This window comes from Oncorhynchus tshawytscha, linkage group LG17 (genome assembly GCF_018296145.1).
Source record: "Oncorhynchus tshawytscha isolate Ot180627B linkage group LG17, Otsh_v2.0, whole genome shotgun sequence".
NCBI lineage: Eukaryota > Metazoa > Chordata > Actinopteri > Salmoniformes > Salmonidae > Oncorhynchus > Oncorhynchus tshawytscha.
The window spans coordinates 730,039-750,077 of record NC_056445.1 but is presented as its reverse complement, the minus strand read 5'-3'; the positions used below and the strand labels follow the sequence as shown (position 1 = coordinate 750,077).

The 20,039-nt window shown below is 41.2% G+C and overlaps 1 protein-coding gene across 2 annotated transcripts in view; it reads left to right on the top strand.

Moving 5' to 3' along the window:
- Window positions 1-13,160, top strand: part of masp1 (MBL associated serine protease 1) — a 71,168-nt gene extending 58,008 nt beyond the window's left edge. The window contains exons 8-11 of one of the 2 annotated variants that reach the window (XM_024415788.2): window positions 1,372-1,450; window positions 3,903-4,040; window positions 11,023-11,097; window positions 11,330-13,160. In XM_024415788.2, coding sequence (XP_024271556.1) covers window positions 1,372-1,450; window positions 3,903-4,040; window positions 11,023-11,097; window positions 11,330-12,213 — 1,176 coding nt within the window. In that variant the 3' untranslated portion in view covers window positions 12,214-13,160. Of the gene's footprint in view, window positions 1-1,371; window positions 1,451-1,711; window positions 2,002-3,902; window positions 4,041-11,022; window positions 11,098-11,329 lie in introns of those variants that run through there. The other variant, XM_042299999.1, reaches the window with a different exon arrangement.
- The last annotated feature ends 6,879 nt before the right edge of the window (window positions 13,161-20,039 follow it).

Below are 20,039 nucleotides of genomic sequence, written 5' to 3'. Positions count from 1 at the left end.
TTGTGAAGAAGTTTAAAGCCGGATTTGGATACAAAAAGATTTCCCAAGCTTTAAACATCCCAAGGAGCACTGTGCAAGCGATAATATTGAAATGGAAGGAGTATCAGACCACTGCAAATCTACCAAGACCTGGCCGTCCCTCTAAACTTTCAGCTCATACAAGGAGAAGACTGATCAGAGATGCAGCCAAGAGGCCCATGATCACTCTGGATGAACTGCAGGGATCTACAGCTGAGGTGGGAAACTCTGTCCATAGGACAACAATCAGTCGTGTATTGCACAAATCTGGCCTTTATGGAAGAGTGGCAAGAAAGCCATTTCTTAAAGATATCCATAAAAAGTGTAGTTTAAAGTTTGCCACAAGCCACCTGGGAGACACACCAAACATATGGAAGAAGGTGCTCTGGTCAGATCAAACCAAAATTGAACTTTTTGGCAACAATGCAAAACGTTATGTTTGGCGTAAAAGCAACACAGCTCATCACCGTGAACACACCATCCCCACTGTCAAACATGGTGGTGGCAGCATCATGGTTTGGGCCTGCTTTTCTTCAGCAGGGACAGGGAAGATGGTTAAAATTGATGGGAAGATGGATGGAGCCAAATACAGGACCATTCTGGAAGAGAACCTGATGGAGTTTGCAAAAGACCTGAGACTGGGACAGAGATTTGTCTTCCAACAAGACAATGATCCAAAACATAAAGCAAAATCTACAATGGAATGGTTAAAAAATAAACATATCCAGGTGTTAGAATGGCCAAGTCAAAGTCCAGACCTGAATCCAATCGAGAATCTGTGGAAAGAACTGAAAACTGCTGTTCACAAATGCTCTCCATCCAACCTCATGAGCTCGAGCTGTTTTGCAAGGAGGAATGGGAAAAAATTTCAGTCTCTCGATGTGCAAAACTGATAGAGACATACCCCAAGCGACTTACAGCTGTAATCGCAGCAAAAGGTGGCGCTACAAAGTATTAATTTAAGGGGGCTGAATAATTTTGCACGCCCAATTTTTCAGTTTTTTATTTTTTTTAAATCTTTTGAAATATCCAATAAATGTCGTTCCACTTCATGATTGTGTCCCACTTGTTGTTGATTCTTCACAAAAAAATACAGTTTTATATCTTTATGTTTGAAGCCTGAAATGTGGCAAAAGGTCGCAAAGTTCAAGGGGGCCGAATACTTTCGCAAGGCACTGTATGTATATGTATGTATATATATATATATTTGTATATGTGTACAACTTTTTTTTACATAGAATTATGCATAGTGATGCAGGAAAAAGCTGTTTTAGCTGTTTGAAAAATGCTACATTTTGTTGATCAATTGTATTTTTCCTCTCTCTTTTCTCTCTCTCTCTCTCTTTCTGAAAGGATGGAGAGGAACTGGAGCACTTTCAGATCGAGTGTCAGAAAGATGGCTCATGGAACAGTTTTGTCCCACTTTGTGAAAGTAAGTGATAAAGTGTGTGCACCTGCATGTGTTTGTGTGTTGTATGGCATAGAATTGGTTCAGTGTAGATTAGATTTCAATCCGAGTATCATATTAATGTAATGTTTAATGAGGCCTCTATCACATAGGAACTTCCTGGTCCTTTCATTGTATTCTGCCTTCTGTGTATATATTTGCATTGTACAGTACTCTCTCCTCTTTCCCTCTCTCCATATTCTCTCTCTCCCTCTTTCCCTACTCCTCTCATCCACCGCCATCCAGAAATTGAATCTCGGAGGAGCCGTCGATCTCTGCCCAGCATTCTAAGAAATCAGATACTGTACTAAAGCCATGCAGTGACATCTAACCAGTGTCCCTATACAGACTTGTTGTCTTCAAGTTCAGTGCTTCTCTAGATCACAAGGTTATGGCATTGGCCATTATTATGGCATTGGCATTGGCAATTGTAGGAAGTCATAAGGAATCTTTTCCCTTTGTCTCCCTCATCACACTGTACTGTTGACTCTGGAGTGTGACATCACACACTGCAATAAACTCTGGAATCTTTCTTATTCAGTGTGTTTGTGTTTATTTCACTGTAATAATTTATTTAGTTAACTAGGCAAGCCAGTTAAGAACAAATTCTTATTTACCATGACAGCCTACCCCGACCAACGCTGGGCCAATTGTGCACCGCCCTATGGGACTCCCAATCACAGCCAGATGTGATACAGCCTGGATTTGAACCAGGGACTGTAGTGATCCCTTTTGCACTGAGATGCAGTGCCTTAGACTGGTGCGCCACTCGGGAGCCCAATACAAATTCAATTGAATAACCACAGCCTAGAAAATAGAATCTCAGAGCAGAAAGAGAAGCATGCCATATTTAGCACTATGGAGGATCCACAACCTCTATGGTGGACTGAATTCTTTAGCGTCGTCTCACATGACGAGAGGTACAGTTCCACTACAATATGCTTTCTCCCATTGGCTCATCTCTCTTCTATCAGTCATGTTATTGGTGATCATCAGACTCCCATCCATTCAGTAGTCTGTAATAGTCTGGGTTTTCCCCAAAGAATGTAAGAAAGGCGCTGCGTCACCTTGTGGACTGGCTGCACCACTATGTCAAAATTGAAAGAAGGAAATGGCAGTTACAGGTGTTCAAAAATGCAAAAATCTCTGCGCTTCTAATTTATCTGCATTTCCAGCCATTATATTTAGCCTCACAGTTTTTACATAAACAGTTAAATTCATGAATTTTATTGACTGAAATAGGTCAGTCAAAGCAAAAACCTAATAAAAATTAATTTACAGTACAAGTCAAAGGTTTGGACACATCTAATCATTCAAGTGTTTTTCTTTATTTTTAACAGATGTTTCTTGTTAAAAGTTACATGTGCATGTTCGTGAGAGTCTCTGCTTTTCATTAATAGTTTGTAGCACAAACCATTTCAGACTCTACAGATGTTTTTTTTTTAACTCAAACAGGATCGGTGTCTCCTCAGCGGGATGGTTGAGCTAACGTAGGCTAATGTGATTAGCATGAGGTTGTAAGTAATACGAACATTTCCCAGGACATAGACATATCTGATATTGACAGAAAGCTTAAATTCTTGTTAATCTAACTGACTGTCCAATAAAGAGTAGCTATTATAGTGAAAGGTTACCATGCTATTGTTTGAGGAGAGTACACAGTTATGAACATAAAAAGTTATTAATTAACCAATTAGGAACATTTGGGCAGTTTTGATACAAACTTTTGAACATAAATGCAATGGTTAATTGGATCAGTCTAAAAAGTTGCACATACACTGCTGCCATCTAGTGGGCAAAATCTAAATTGTGCCTGGTTTGGAATAATACATTATGGCCTTTTTCTTGTATTTCAAAGATGATAGTACAAAAAAACTATTTTTTTTACCAGATCTAATGTGTTATATTCTCCTACATTAATTTCACATTTCCACAAACTTCAAAGTGTTTCAATCAAATGGTTTCAGGAATATGCATATCCTTGCTTCAGGTCCTGAGCTACAGGCAGTTTGGGTATGTCATTTTCGGGATCCATCATTTTCCTTGTCTCACAAACACCACTCTAGCTCAGCCCCCCTTAATCACACAGACTAATGGTTGGTACCAACGGATGCAGAAGAAAAGATCCATTGGTATAAACCAGAAGTATTTAGCTCTAACACACAAGGGTTAGATTTGGGGTTAGAAATCCAAATCGCGCCGGTGTCGCGGTGGGACTGATTGTGTTTTTAAAAATCCTGTGGAGAACCCTGAAGTCATTAAAAAAATCATTAATATTATCAAGTACATGGAGAATAAATTATATCTGCCGATCTAATGACATGTTTGTGCTGCTCGTGTCCCATGTTTCCTCTTTAACCCTTGTCCAGTTGTTGATCCATTTCTTCAAACCATATAGTATTTGCTAATACTCTTTTTCCTCTCCTTCCTCTCTCAGTGGTGGATTGTGGGACTCCTGGTGAGGTTGCCATGGGTGACGTCATCTTCGAGAGCTCTGGCAACAGCACCCTGTTCGGTTCTATAGTCCAGTACATCTGCAGGGAGTCCATGTACCAGATTCACCCCAAGATCAACAGTATGTTCCCGTCTTAGGGCCCAAAGTGTTCTTGACCATGCACCCTGACCAGGAAAAACTCTGGTTCCTACAAGAGCCAGGGCCCGGTTTCCAAAAAGCATCTTAAGGCTAAATTCATCGATATAACCTTCATAAGGTAATCTTTAAATTTCCGAGCGGCTTCCCAAAATCGTCTTTATTAACGTTGCACTTGAAAACGCTCGTACTATAACGCCTGCGTCAGAGCACTCTTAGAACAGCAAAGTGCGTCGTTAGATTTCCGGTAAACATAGAATGAAGATGTTTCTGTCTCTCTGTGAACGCTGAAAACGTAATTGTTAAATATAAATAGCCTAAAAGGTTTGCAATGTTGTATACAAGGGAAGCAAGGATTCAATTTAATTTTTATGAAAACCGAGATGCACCAAATTGTAAAATGCACCAAATTATATGATAGCTAGATTGGGCTACATATTGACATTACTTTCATATGTATGTACAATCAATAAACCTACCGAGTATTAAACCATTGGATTAGGCTACACCTGAGCCGCTTCAATATTCGTATATTAGGCCTATAGGCCTGAAAGCTCATGCATTTCACTGTAGCCTAACCAATAATCTAAAGGTCAACATAGAGGGTTGCCAGTTGATGTATGACACATCCTGATGGCCATGTTGGAAGCCCACCACATCAATTATATGGACAACTACAGCCAAGTGGCTACCCCATGCTGCATGTTAACAGTGCCTAAAATAAGTTGATTCATTATCACGGTCAATTTCTGTGCAGTATTTAGCTGCTCTAACAAAGCAGGAAAGACAACAGGATTTTTTTTTTTTACAGATGACCTGCAATCATGAAACACCAACGAGACAAGACTCAAGAACTGTCAGAAAAGCAAAGAAACCTTTTTGCTCGTGAAGACCTGAACCCACTGGTAAGTCTGATAGTTTTTTTTTTAGTTTGGCTGTTATGCTAAACAGGCGTTAAGAACAAGACTAAGTTAGCCAACATTAGCTAGCTATATAGCTTTTAGCCTAGCTATTACCATGTCTCTTACATAGGCGGCGAGTGAGTTTCAAGTATTTCAGGAAGCAATTTTTTTTTACCATAAAAATGCAGTATTATAACGAAGGATTGTATGCATCTATCATCGCATTTGCAGACTAATGTAAGCCTACTATTCCTAATGTGATGAGTAGATTGGATAGTCATAATTTAGGCTATTAATGAGTGTGTAGTGGAATAGGCCTATAGGTTTATTTCCTTAGCACAGGAAAAATGTGGCCTTTGATAAACATTTAATGAAATTCTACTACACTTTATATGACTGGAGACATTAGCAGAATCTTTTTTAAGATGACAGTAGCCTAAGCCTACTCTGATGACAGAACAATAAAACAACCTTTTCTTAGATGCAACCATGCAATCTAGACTTATGAGAAGGGGTAATGGCTAGAAGGGATCCAGCTTTTGTCAAATTAATGTTATAAGTATATATTTTTTAGCATTTTAGCTGAACCTTTTCCTAACCTTAACCTAATTATCTTAACCTGCTGTGTAATTACTACTAACCTGCTAAAAAAGTCAAATTTGATGTTAATTTGACAAAAGCTGGATCCTTCTAGCCATGACCATGAAAAGGGGATAAACAAATTCTACAATATGACATCCAAATAGCCTAGAAGAGGATATTATTGTCTAGAAAGACTCCAGTGGTACTGACCCAATGATAATTTGTTGAGCACTTTATTCATAAGAGGGGAAATGTATGGACATTACAGTCATAGGAAAAAGGCCTCAATGGGGTAGGACAACCTGCTCTGTTGACTATTGGTTGTTCCAACAATAGATTGAATCTTTATATAACACTAAAACACCTGAATGAATTAAACACAACCAAACAATCAAGAGCCCTGATGATATAGATTACCTAATGAATTTACAGTATATTCAAACATCAGGTGTGCTTTTCATTTGTTTAGGTACTGTAGGTTCACCAGCTGACCTCTATCAAGACACCCATCGACTTGATTCCCACTGTGAAGCTGAGCAATGCTGCAGCAGTTTACTACTTTGTCCTTTTCCAGATATGAAAGGAGATAACCTCAATACAATACAAGATGGTACAAGATGGTTGTATTATGCTATGCTTTGGTCAATCTAAATGATTCTGTTGTGCCATTTGAGTACAAAGTACCTTCACCTTGTCCTCATGCCCCTTATAGTGTATGACTATATAACATGTAATTTGGATATATGTATGTAAAATACTATTGTTTATGAGTTTGTGAACATACTTTATTTCAATAATAGGCTATATTGTTGTATGGGTGAAATGAAAAGTATTTTGTGTGTCATCTCTGCCTTTTCTTGCCCCATTGAATAAAATATATTTCTTATAGCCTAACTATTCTTTCTTTACAGTTTAAACACATTAGGCAAACCATATTCATTATCATAGTGGCAACTCCAAGTGCCACTGAGACCTTATGGGGGAAAAGTATCTGTCATTGAACTTGGTGGTCGTAGTAGTTGTGTGTATGTTTTAAATTAAACAGCCTATCATCTGATTCCAGACATTTCACTACCTAGATTACAAGGGGTTGGATTTGCACTAAACAATTTTATGTCAGCACAATGCATATACAAAAACGAGTATAGTGATTAGCCTCATATGCATTGTTTACTGGTATCATTTTTAAATTGAGAACATATAGCTATGTAAACAATGTGTGAGTTAAACTATTTTTTGCTTCAGATGCACAATGTCAATGGGTGCATTGCAAATGGCCATAAGGCAAATGCCCTCATACTGTAGGCCAGTTGTTCCAAACTCCGATCCATGAGTATCCCTGACAGTACACATTTTTATTGTACCCCCAGACAAGCACACCTGATTCAACTTGTCAACTACTCATCAGACCCTCAATGAGTTGAATCAGGTATGTTTGTCCGGGGTTACAACAAAAATGTGTGCTGTTGGGGTTACTCAAGGACTGGTGTTGGTAACCACTGCTGTAGGCCTATGGCTGAATTGCAGTTGCATGCCAATATCATTTGCTTAATGGGTTCACATGGCTGATATTCTGAAAAAAAAGAGTGATAATCAAATAAAACTAATTGGAGAGCTTACAACTGAACAAAAAGGTAGTGTTCATTTGAGAATAAAACACAGAAACAGACAAATTAGAGACAGATTCCCTTCCGCTCTTTATTGCAGGATTGTGACCTGGGATTAATCAACATTGACACTAGTTCATCATGAATAATAGTTAAGTTAACAATTAAAACAAGTTTAAAAACTTCACTTCAAATAATTAACACTTTCATATAAAGCACTGCTCTGCCCTTTTAACAACACTAACAACAAGGCTGGTCCTAGAGGCTCTAGTTTTGTCGCACCTGGACTACTGTTCAGTTGTGTGGTCAGGTAGCACAAAGAGGGACCTCGGAAAATTACAATTGGCTCAGAACAGGTCAGTATGGCTGGCCCTTAAATGCACATGGAGAGCTAACATTATTAATATGCATGTAAATCTCTCATTGCTCAAAGTGGAGGAGAGCTTGACTTCAGTGTTTGTTTTTGTAAGAAGTGTGCTGAATGCACCAAGGGGTTTAAACAACTAGCACATAGTACAGACACCCATGCATAGCCCACAGGACATGCAACCAAAGTTCTCTTCACAATCACCAAGTCCAGAACAGACTATGGGAGGTTCTCAGTACTACATAGAGCCATGGCTACATGGAACTCTATTCCACATCAGGTAACTGATGCAAGCAGTAGAATCAGAAAAAAAACTGATAAAAATACACCTTATGGGACTGTGAAGATACACACACACAGGCACACATGATAAGACATGCACTCTACACACGTACACATGTATGTTGTATTGTACATATGTGATCGTAGTGGCCTGAGGGAACACACTTAATGTATTGGGTATAGTGTTATGAAATGTAATATTTTAAACTGTATATAACTGTGTTAATGTTGCTGGACCGCAAGAAGAGTAGCTGCTGCCTCTGTAGCAGCTAATGGGGATCCTTAATAAATACAAATACAAATTGTGGAATATCTGTAGGCCTACTTGAAACTCAATTCCTGCCTGCCATTAGGCTACATTGATTTGTTGAGAAATTACAAAAATCATTATCATCATATGCTATTTTTAGGTCACGTTGATATTTTCTAAATGGCAATTGAGGAAACGAGCAGCTTTGACTTTATTTATTCTTGCTCACAGTTTACACAAACTGAAGAAATGTAGAATTGACATAATCGAACATTGCATACAAAAACCATGAGAAACCACTTACAGGCTGACCACACGGCTCGTTTCGTGTGAGCGAGCGTTGCAAAATAAATTTAGAAATCTATGTTATTCAATTATTGCACCCACACTGCTCGCAGGCGCCAACAAGCGTATGCGTTGCCAAGGGCTGAAATAGAAATCAGTTATATTTCTGAATCAGATTGCGCTGCAAGTCCTGCCTCTCCCATCTTCTCATTGGTTTATAGAAGCAGGTACCCACTCATTGGTTATACCCACGTGGGTGACTGAAAGACAAACGAAGTCAATGTACCTAATTTATAAAAGTTGCTAATATAAAGTCAAGGAAAGAAAAAGCCTGGAAGTAAGAGCGATAACTAGAAACGACCGTTGACCATTTTATGTGTGGATTAATTGGCGGAGTAGAGGACCTTGTGCATTTCAGGTAAAATAACAACTCAATGTTTATATATCCCAGGACAAATTAGCTAGCAACAGCAAGCTAGCTAAATGGGACAAATTAGCTAGCAAGTGCAAGCTAATTAATTAAATTGCCATGAATGTTGAATGCTTTTCGACCTGTCCCCAAAATAATATAATTAGTTCAGAGTTTGTTTTGATATTTTAACCTGCGTGTCGTGATCGTGTTTGGTGTGGGGGGACAAAATACATTTATGCAGGATGGAGCATGTGCGCAGCCGGTTTGGGTTCCGTGTTAGAATGCATCACACATGGCAAACATATAACACAAAAACTTTTTTTTACATTCTTCCAACCAATTGTGCAATTTTGTATTGTTTTTTGCATTTTGTGTAACTTATTTTTTAAAACTTATTGTGTACATAATGTTTCTACTACCGTCTCTTATGGCCGACAATAACTTCTGGACATCAGAAAAGCGATTACTCACCACGGACTGGAAGAAACTTTTTCCTTCAACGAGTCCAACGAGAAGGATATCCTGCTTTCACTGGAACAGGCCCAGATCCACGCCTTTTGCGTGAAGAAAATACGCTGGGAAAAGGGGATGCAGATCGGGGATCCTTCTGAGAAGCCGGAGGCGAGCGAGTAAACTCCCAATTCCTTCCATTCTCCTTGCTAACGTGCAATCGTGAGAAATCAAAATTGATGACCTATTATTAAGATTGTCCTACCAAAGGGACATTAAAAACTGTAGTATCTCATGTTTCACTGAGACGTGGCTGAACGAATAAACAGACAATATAGAGATGGAGGGATTTTCCATGCACCGGCAGAACAGGGACGCTACCTCTGGTAAGACGAGGGGAGGGGGTATGTGTCTTTTTGTCAATAACAGCTGGTGTGCGATGTCTAATATTAAAGAAGTGTCGAGGTATTGCTCGCGTGAGGTAGAGTACCTTATGATAAGTTGTCGTCCACACTATCAACCAAGAGTTCTCATCTGTATTACTCGTTGCAATCTATTTACCACCACAAAGCAAAGCTGGCGCTAAGACTGCTCTCAACCAACTCTATAAGGCCATTAGCAAAGAAGAAAAGGCTCACCCAGAAGTGGAGCTCCTAGTGGCCGGGGACTTAAATGCAGGCAAACTTAAATCAGTTTTACCACATTTTTACCAGCATGTCACATATGCAACTAGGGGGAAAGAAATCCTAGACCACCTTTACTCCACACACAGAGATGCATACAAAACTCTCCCCCACCCTCCATTTGGCAAATCTGATCACAATTCTATCCTCCTGATTCCTGCTTACAAGCTAAACTAAAGCAGGAAGTACCGGTACTCAATACGGAAGTGGTCAGATGACGCAGATGCTACACTACAGGACTGTTTTGCTATCACAGACTGGAATATGTTCCGGGATTAATCCAATGGCATTCAGGTATACACCAACTCAGTCATTGGCTTCATCAATAAGTGCATGGATGACATCATCCCCACCGTGACTGTACGTACAACGTACATATCCCAACCAGAATCCATGGATTACAGGCAACATCCGCATCAAGCTAAAGGCTAGAGCTGCCGCTTTCAAGGAGCGGGAGACTAATCCGGGTGCTTATAGGAAATCCCATTATGTCCTCAGACGAACCATCAAACAAGCAAAACGTCAATACAGATTAAGATTAAATCGAAGCAACATCTCAAGACATCAGTCCGGAAGTTAAAGCTTGGTCGCAAGTGGGTCTTTAAAATGGACAATGACCCCAAGCATACTTCCAATGTTGTGGCAAAATGACTTAAGGACAACAAAGTCAAGGTATTGGAGTGGCCATCACAAAGCCCTGACCTCACCTCAATTCTAGAAAATGTGTGGTCAGAACTGAAAAAGCGTGTGCGAGCAAGGAAGCCTACAAACCTGACTCAGTTACACCAGCTCTTTCAGGAGGAATGGGCCAAAATTCACCCAACTTATTGTGGGAAGCTTGTGGAAGGCTTCCCAAAACGTTTGACCCAAGATAAATAATTTAAATGCAATGCTACCAAATACTAATTGAGTGTATGTAAACTTCTGACCCACTGGGAATGTGGGTCAGAAGAAATAAAAGCTGTGAAATGTTATTCTGACATTTCACTTCTTAAAATAAAGTGGTGATCCTAACTGACCTAAGACAGGGAATGTTTACTAGGATTAAAGGTCAGGAATTGTGAAAAACTGAGTTTAAATGTATTTGGCTAAGGTGTATGTAAATTTCCGACTTCAACTGTATGTAATTTATTGACTGTCTGTGCAGGTATGTACACCTGTGGAGAGAAGGGAGAGTGGACCAACTCAGAACATGGGACTAAAACTCCTACCTGTTTGCCAGGTAAGCTTCACAACTGCAGGCCTAACTGTTGAATTTGTACAGTAAGCGTGTATAGATCCGATCTGTAGGGATCCGAGTTCTGGTCTCCTGTTCAGGAAACCATCGTCTAAACTATTTCAAAATTCTTTCTTGGACCGAGCGTGCCACTGGTTTTAAGTTGCAAACAGGGCTACCTCATCACAAGAGCATGAGTCCAACTCACACACTGTGTGTCTATGTCTGTGTGTTTCAGCATGTGGGGAGCCGTCCCAGCCCTTCCCAGCACAGATTAAGCGTATCGTCGGGGGGCGTAGCACTGTGCCAGGTCTCTTCCCCTGGCAGGTCCTCCTCACCGTGGAAGACATGTCCCGTGTCCCGGAGGACCGCTGGTTCGGGAGCGGTGCCCTGCTCTCTGAGTCTTGGGTCCTCACCGCCGCTCACGTCCTGCGCTCCCAACGCCGCGGCACCACTGTAGTGCCTGTGGCGCCCGAACACGTCCGAGTCTACCTAGGTCTGCACGACGTCCGTGCCAAGCAAAACGCCACCAACCGCTCTGTGGAACAAGTCATCCTCCACCCTCACTTCGACCCTCGCAACTACAACAACGACATCGCCTTGGTCAAGCTGAGTCAGGCGGTGCCAGTGGGGGAGCTGGTGCGGCCCGTCTGCCTGCCCCCTCCCCAGGGCAAAGACAGGCCCCAGAGCCCCCAGCTCAACACCCTGGGCCTGGTGGCCGGCTGGGGCATCTCCAACCCCAATGCCTCTGTGGCCGCTGACATCACCGCGCTCTCCTCTGACCTGGGCATGGTGTCGGACGTGCTGCAGTATGTCAAGCTGCCTGTGGTGGCACAGGAGGAGTGTAAGGCCAGCTATGCATCACGCTCCATCAACTACAACATCACTGACAACATGTTCTGTGCCGGCTTCTACGAGGGTGGGCGTGACACGTGCCTGGGGGACAGCGGGGGGGCGTTCGTGATGGAGGAGCCCGGAAGCGGGCGCTGGGTGGCCCAAGGCCTGGTGTCATGGGGGGGCCCGGAGGAGTGTGGGAGCCAGAGGGTTTATGGAGTTTACACCCGGGTGGCCAACTACGCCGATTGGTTGCAGAGCCAACTGGGGACGGGGCCGTGGTGGTGAGAGGGAATAAGGGGGCTCAGTTATATCCCGATGACAAGCAATTTCCATGTCAAACTCGACTTGAAATCCTTGTGCATTCTTATATGATGAACTCCAATGTATCATTCCCCTCTGTTCAACCTGTCCCCTATCCACGTCTCATGTCCTCGGTCTCCTGTGCACCCTCGTCCCCTACATAACTCCTCTCTTCAGGGTTGGGGATCAAGTCCATTTAAATTCAGCTTTATTTAGGAGATGAGTTGGATGATGAAATAATATAATTCTTTAAAACCTTTTAATTGACACCACCCAAAGTTATATTTTTATTTTCTATTACGAATTCAAAAGATTATCTCCAACTCAGTCCACACATGATACCTGAAAAGCTGATCATGAATTATTGTACTCCAACAATACACTCCAACCTCATCTTATCACACTCATAACCCGTTATATTTTATATGATCGTGTCAATTACGTCCCGATGACAAGCAATTCCATGTCAAACTCGACTTGAAATCCTTGTATGATAAACTCCAATGTATCATTCATGTGCTCTCAGATACAAACTGTACTCCTAAACCCATATAATGCTGTAGCCATTTATATCTGACAAGTTACCCCTAACATATAAGAGTAGGGACATACTGCACATGTCATCTAATGATGTTTTATAATTTGCACATGGCATTGACCAGTATTATTTTGTATTTCCTTGACATTATCATGGATGGTAAAATTGATAACGAAATAACCACATTTTTTGAGAAGGCATTGAAATGCTGTTGTGTTACTGAGGTTCTGTTCTTCTTGATCCCTCTCAGACCATAGCTACCAGCATTGGTGTCAGATTAAATGTTTCTGCAGTGGAATTGACAATTTAACCATGTCCATGTGCTTTCGACATTGTGGATTAAAATCTAGTCAATTGTGAATTAAAATATAATCAATTCAACTTTACTCTTAGTCTTCTGTAAGTATGTGTGTAAACTGTACTGTCAGCAGTTAGCAATCACAACACCAATGCAGACCTATACCATGAGAGTAAAACATTTAAGTCAGTTGTTGTCTTATCAGTTTTTAATGTCAAGGCCATTACCACTTGGGAGGAAGGGGGGGTAGCTTACATTACATCAGAACTATAATGAGGAAGTGATTTGTGCCATAGTGTATGTATGGGGGTGAGGTGGGGGTTGGTAGGGCAAGAGGGGTGGTCGTGGGGTGTTGATGTGCTTGCCATGCATCTTCTACCTGTGGTGGGATCCCCTGCGGATTTAGAAAAAAAATAGACATAGATTACATTAATTGGTATTCAATTTCATGTCTTCTAAACATTGTTGTGGGAATAAGTTATTTCTGGCCTGATCCACTGTGGAGTTATTTGTAGCTACACTATTTATAAGAATTAACATTAACATTATTCTGACATTTCACATTCTTAAAATAAAGTGGTTATCCTAACTGACCTAAGACAGGGACATTTTACTCTGATTAAATGTCAGGAATTGTGAAAAACTGAGTTTAAATGTATTTCGCTTAAGGTGTATGTAAACTTCTGACTTCAACTGTACATGTCTTCCTGGCATATTACATCATTTATGCAGCAGAATTTAAGACATTTTTGGACTGTCTTTCGTGGCCCTACACTCTGTATTTTCCGCCTGCTGCACCACCACCACAGAAAGCACTGAGCTAACCTGAAACACCTGCATTTTTGAGCTGCCTTACTCAAGATAGCAAAAAAGAGAGTTTTTGTTAACTCAATTACATTTTTTTTATACATTGTTTGAGTACTTTGTTGGTACTTTGCCTCCTGCCTACTTTACGGTTTTACTTTTTCATTTTTAATAACCATTTAATCGAAATCTTTATTTTACACATTTTACCAATGTCTTAAGTTTTTTTTTCCCTCGCTCAACTTTTTTCATTAAACTTTTGAACGCTTCATCTGGACACGGTTCTACCTCCAACAGCCGAAGCTAAGTAGTAACATGAACATTAACACTATGCCATCTAGTTGCAGTCGCTGTACTCATAATACACAGGAAACCTATTTCCTTATGGTGAGGATAGCCGTGCTGCAAGCCCAGCTTCAGACGCAATTGTTAGGCAGTGGTAATTTAAGAGTAGGAAAGGATGAAACAGCATCGTTGCCACCAGTAAGTACAGATAGTAGTATAAATCCCTTCGCACAGTCCCCGCAGCTGGACAATTTTCTCAAGGCTTCTGGAAGGAAATGCTGTCGGATTGCTCAACCGGTGTCGATCATTCAGCTGACAGAAATGTTCAACCGGTTCTCCCCATTAAGCATCGAGTCAGAGTCAGAGGCCGAGCCTTCTCCAGTCTCTCCTCCACCCGTTACGGGGTCTGAGCCGCCGAAGCCTCCCACCATTAGCTCTGACAAATTGAAAACCCTAGTCATTGGCGACTCCAATACCGCCAGTTTTAGACTTTTAAAAATTAATCCAGCGATCATACACTGTTTATCAGGGGGCAGGGCTACCAACGTAAAGGCTAGTCTGAAGAGGGTGCTGGCTAAGGCTAAAACTGGAAAATGTAGAGAGAATAGGGATATTGTTATCCACGTCGGCACCAACAATGTTTGGATGAAACAGTCAGAGGTCACCAAGCACAACATAGCTTCAGTGTGTAAATTAACTAGACAGATGTGTCAGCATCGAGTAATTGTCTCTGGCCTCCTCCCAGTTAGGGGGAGTGATGAGCTCTACAGCAGAGTCTCACAACTTAATTGCTGGTTGAAGACTGTTTCCTGCCCTCCCGAAATATGACTCATCTACAAGCAGGACCAAGCCTGGCCTGCTGAGGAGTGGCGGACTCCATCCTAACTGGAGGGGTGCTCTCATCTTATCTATCAACATAGACAGGGCTCGAACTCCTCTAGCTCCACAATAAGATAGGGTGCAGGCCAGGCAGCACGGTGCAGGCCAGGCTGACAGCTTAGTGGAGTCTGCCTAAAACATAGTCAGTATAGTCAGCTCAGATATCGCCATTTAGACCGTGTATATGCCTCGATCTAGGTTGGGCAAAACTTAACATGGCGGTGTTGGCTTAAGCAATCTCACTGGAATAAAGACCTCTCCATTCCTGACATTATTGAAAAAGATTGTGATATCTCACATCTCAAAATAGGGCAACTTCATGTTAGATCCCTCACTTCCAAGGCAGTTGTAGTCAATGAACTAATCACTGATCATAGGATAGAAAACACAGTTTCCAAAACTGTCAAAATATTGTCTGTGAGTATAACAGAACTGATATTGCAGGGGAAACCCTGAGGAAAATCCAATCAGGAAGTGCCTCTTATTTTGAAATCCTTCTGTTCCTTTGCATGCCTATCCTCCCTTTAACGGGATTATCAACCATATTCCTTTTCTCTGGCTTCACTAAGGTGTCAACAGTCTTTACACATAGTGTCAGGCTTTTATTTAGAAAAATGAGCTTGAAAGATCACATTGCATAAGTGGATAGGTGGGGGCTCTCAGAGTGAGTTTTTGCGCTACAGAGTAAAGCCGCCATTGTTCCTCCCGCTGTTATTGAAAAACCTACACACTCGGTTGATATATTATCGAATATATATTTTAAAAACTACCTGATTAAAAAAACATTTGACATGTTTCTGTGGACATTATGAAGACTATTTGGAATTTCTGTCTGCGTTGTCGTGACCGCTCTTTCCTGTGGATTTCTGAACATAACGCGACAAACAAACATCGGTATTTTTGGGTATAAAAATAATCTTTATGGAACAAAAGGAACATTTGTTGTGTAACTGGGAGTCTCGTGAGTGAAAACATCCGAAGATCATCAAAGGTAAACGGTTAATTTGCTTTTCTGATTTTCGTGACCAAGCTTCCTGATGCTAAGTGTACATAATGCTATGCTAGGCTATCGATAAACTTACACAAACGCTTGGATTGCTTTCGCTGTAACCATAATTTCAAAATCTGAGACGACAGGTGGATTAACAAAAGGCTAAGCTGTGTTTTGCAATATTGCACTTGTGATTTCATTAATATAAATATTTTTTAGTAATATTATTTGACTGTTAAAACTAAACTAAAACTAACTAATTAAAAAGGCAGACTAACTAAACGGAGCACAGAGCTACATACACAAAATCTTTCCCTATGCTATGCTATTCAGTGGTTGCTGACGAAAATGATCCCGCGACAAGGATGACCGCGTCAAGAAGGGATCACCGCGTCAAGAAGTTAATATTCACATGGAAAACCCACTCCAAAAGGCTTTTGGAGCCATCCTCGACTCAGTGGGTTTTGTGCAACATGTCTCAGGACCTACTCTCTGCCACAGTCATATCCTGGACCTAGTTTTGTCCCGTGGAATAAATATTGTGGATCTTAACGATTTTCCTCATAATCCTGGACTCGCAGACCACCATTTTATTACGTTTGCAATTACAACAAATAATGTGCTTCGACCCCAACCAAGGATCATCAAAAGCTGTGTTATAAATTCTCGGGCAACCCAAAGATTCCTAGATGCACTTCTAGACTCCCTCCACCTACCCAAAAATAGGTTAAGTGTATGCAAACTTCCAACTTCAACTGTATTCTAAGCTTATCCCCTTTGAGGGGCTTGTCGGCTCCTCTCCGATCTCGTGGGGACATTTACAACTTGATTTGTTTCCTTATCGGGCGGCCTTATACAGTGTTGCACGTAGTCTAGACCCCCCCCTCCCACTGGCTCATCATGTGTCTCGGGACTCCCCCACCAGCAGTTGGTGTCCAAGGCACAAACGAAAAGGTCGGACCCTTTGTGTGAGTTGTCAGCAGCCACGTAACCTTTCTGACTAACATTTCAACCAAATCTCCTGGTGTTTGTGCTTCAAAACTCTCAGTGGCTGTCGTGGCCTGCCAGTCACCACAGCGTCCACATATGGCAACCATTCCAGGCCCTACGAACTGAGATGAGGATATCTTTCTGCAATATTGCACAGTGTTTCACCAGTGGGAGTCATCGGGTCAGTGGTGGAATTGACTCCGTTAGTTTCGGTGTAAGGGTTTTCAGTCCCTCTCAAAGCGGAAAATGTATCATCGGAAGTAGAGTCCACTCTGCACATAGATGCTTTCGTTTTGAGAAGGACAAGAGAAGTTAATCTTAGCTACAGTATCGCATGACTCCAAAGAGGAGGGAAGTTTCTCACTCACAGAGACAGCTGGCTAGAAATCATGAAAAAAATAGTCAATCAGGTTTACTGATTGAATGTAACAAGATATCGTAATATCTGCTTGAGTCAGATTCTGCACCAAGAGGTGTCGAAACGTGTTTTTCCCAAGGGGTCCTTTCAACAGATACTCCTTGTGGATGACTGTGTTGCAGCCAGCGTTAGAAGACAGTGTGGTCAGTGGAGACAGCAAAGTTGCAGTATTTTTTTTGTAAAAACGGTAGGCCTTAGCTCAGTGGGATAACAGTCTTAAATCACTCCAGACAACACGGGTTCAATACCCAGTTGGTCACAAATAGATCAGCCCACACACAAGGTGTTAGTGGGCCATAAGCTGATATGGAAATTGTATTAAAATCATATTTTCATGAGGGGTGTTACAGCAATGTAAACAAAGCAAGTATGGGGTGTACAAGAGTGGGCAGAACAACTTGTAAAGATGAGAATGATCGGATTAGTAAGACAACACTGTTTTTACCTCCTGTTTTACCTGTCGTCAAGTGTCTATCTCCAGTCCATTGCTACATCCCAAATGGCACCCTATTCCCTACATAGTGCACTTACTTGAACCCTGGTCAAAAGTAGTGCATTATATTTAAGGATTAATGTGCCATTTGAATGCAGAAAATGTCACCTGTGTTTTCTGTTCTCCTTTAATGTTCACTGTGTAACTGTGAAGCGCTTATCAAAGATATCAATTATGCGATTACACTTTGCGATTATGTGATTACACTTTGTTTGTAACTGGAGGTCCATTCAGTTGGTACCCCTTTGACATGTTATCCCTTCGTCAGTAGATTAAATTATACATTTTTCAATAGAGTTTCTAGTGACAGTGATTTGTAATCTGTAAACACTGTCAGTCAGTCAGTCTCCTAGCTTGACGTTTTGAAGACCTTGAGGCATGCGGTGGTGAGCTAATCCTTGTAATACCTGGATCCAGCTGGATGTGTCCCAAATTGCACCCTATTCCCTATAATATAGGGTGCCATTTAGACACAACATTGTTGATACCAGTCTGTCCTTGCTCTTGCCTGACTATTTGTATTTATTATGGATCCCCATTAGTTGCTGCCAAGGCAGAAGCTACTCTTCCTGGGGTCCATAAAAATTATACAATTTTAAAAACATTACAATGCATTCACAACAGATTTCGCAACATATGAAGTGTGTGCCCTCAGGCCCCTACACTACTACCACATATCTACAACACAAAATTCATGTGTACAAGATTTAGTTGAACTCCCGAGGTATGCAGTGGTCTAAGACACTGCATCTCAGTGATAGAGGCATCACCACAGACCCCGGTTTGATTCCAGGCTGTATCACAACCAACCGTGATTGGGAGTCCCATAGGGCAGCACAAAATTGGCCCAGTTTTGTCCAGGTTAGGGTTTGGCTTGGGTAGTCATTGTAAATAAGAATTTGTTCTTAACTGACTTGCCTAGTTAAATAAACGTTAAATAAGATAAAATAAACTCTGCCCTTGACCCTGTTCTGAACCCCTGCAAAACAAAGGCCATGTGGCTTGGCATGATTACTACCTCTGAGGGTTTAGAGCTTGAGGTAGTCACCTCATACAAGTACTTGGGAGTATGGCTAGACGGTACACTGTCCTCCTCTCAGCACATATCAAAGCTGTTAAATCTAGACTTGGTTTCCTCTATCATAATAGCTCCTCTTTCACCCCAGCTGCCAAACTAACCCTGATTAAGATGACCATGCTACCCATGCTAGATTACGGAGATGTAATTTATAGATCGGCAGGTAAGGTGCTCTCAAACTGCAAGATGTTCTTTACAATTCAGCCATCAGATTTGCCACCAATGCTTCTTATAGGACACATCACTATACTCATCTGTAAACTGTTCATCTCTGTATAGCCGTTGCAAGACCCACTGATTGATGCATATTTGTGACCCATTTCAGGAAACTAGGTGTACATCGCGGGTCACTACTTCACAGGAGAGCCGTTTAAACGTAAGCTTTTTTTAAAAATGTTTTAATCAAAATGTGTTTTTTGGCAGAAATGCCTTCAAAAAACATGTGTACTTTCATTTGCCTTAATAACAAACTTGTATGCCATCGATGAATACAATTGTTAACACCTCTATGGGATCGGTGTCCCCCCCTGCGGGAAGGTTGAGCTAACGTGCGCTAATGTGATTAGCATGACGTTGTAAGTAACAAGAACATTTCCCAGGACATAGACATGTCTTATATGGGCAGAAAGCTCAAATTATTGTTAATCTAACTGCACTGTCCAATCTACTGCACTGTCCAAAAATGCCATGCTATTGGTTGAGGAGAGTGCACACCAACAAAAACGTATAATGGCAACTGGTTTGATACATTCACCTCTGAAGGTAAATAATGTACTTACATTCAGTAATCTTGCTCTGATGTGTCCTCCTGAGGGTCCCCATGCTTCATTTTTTCATAGTTTTGTTTGAAAAAATCCATTTTTATATTCAGATCTAGGAACTGGGTTCTACAGTTTGAACCCCTGCTGTGTCTGGCTAGAAGGTTAGTGTGTTTTCTGAAGGAAAGCTAATTATTCATCATTTATGACATTCCTGGGAGTGTGTAAACTTAAATGTTTTATTACCATGTCATTTTTGTATGTTCTCTGCAGTTATCT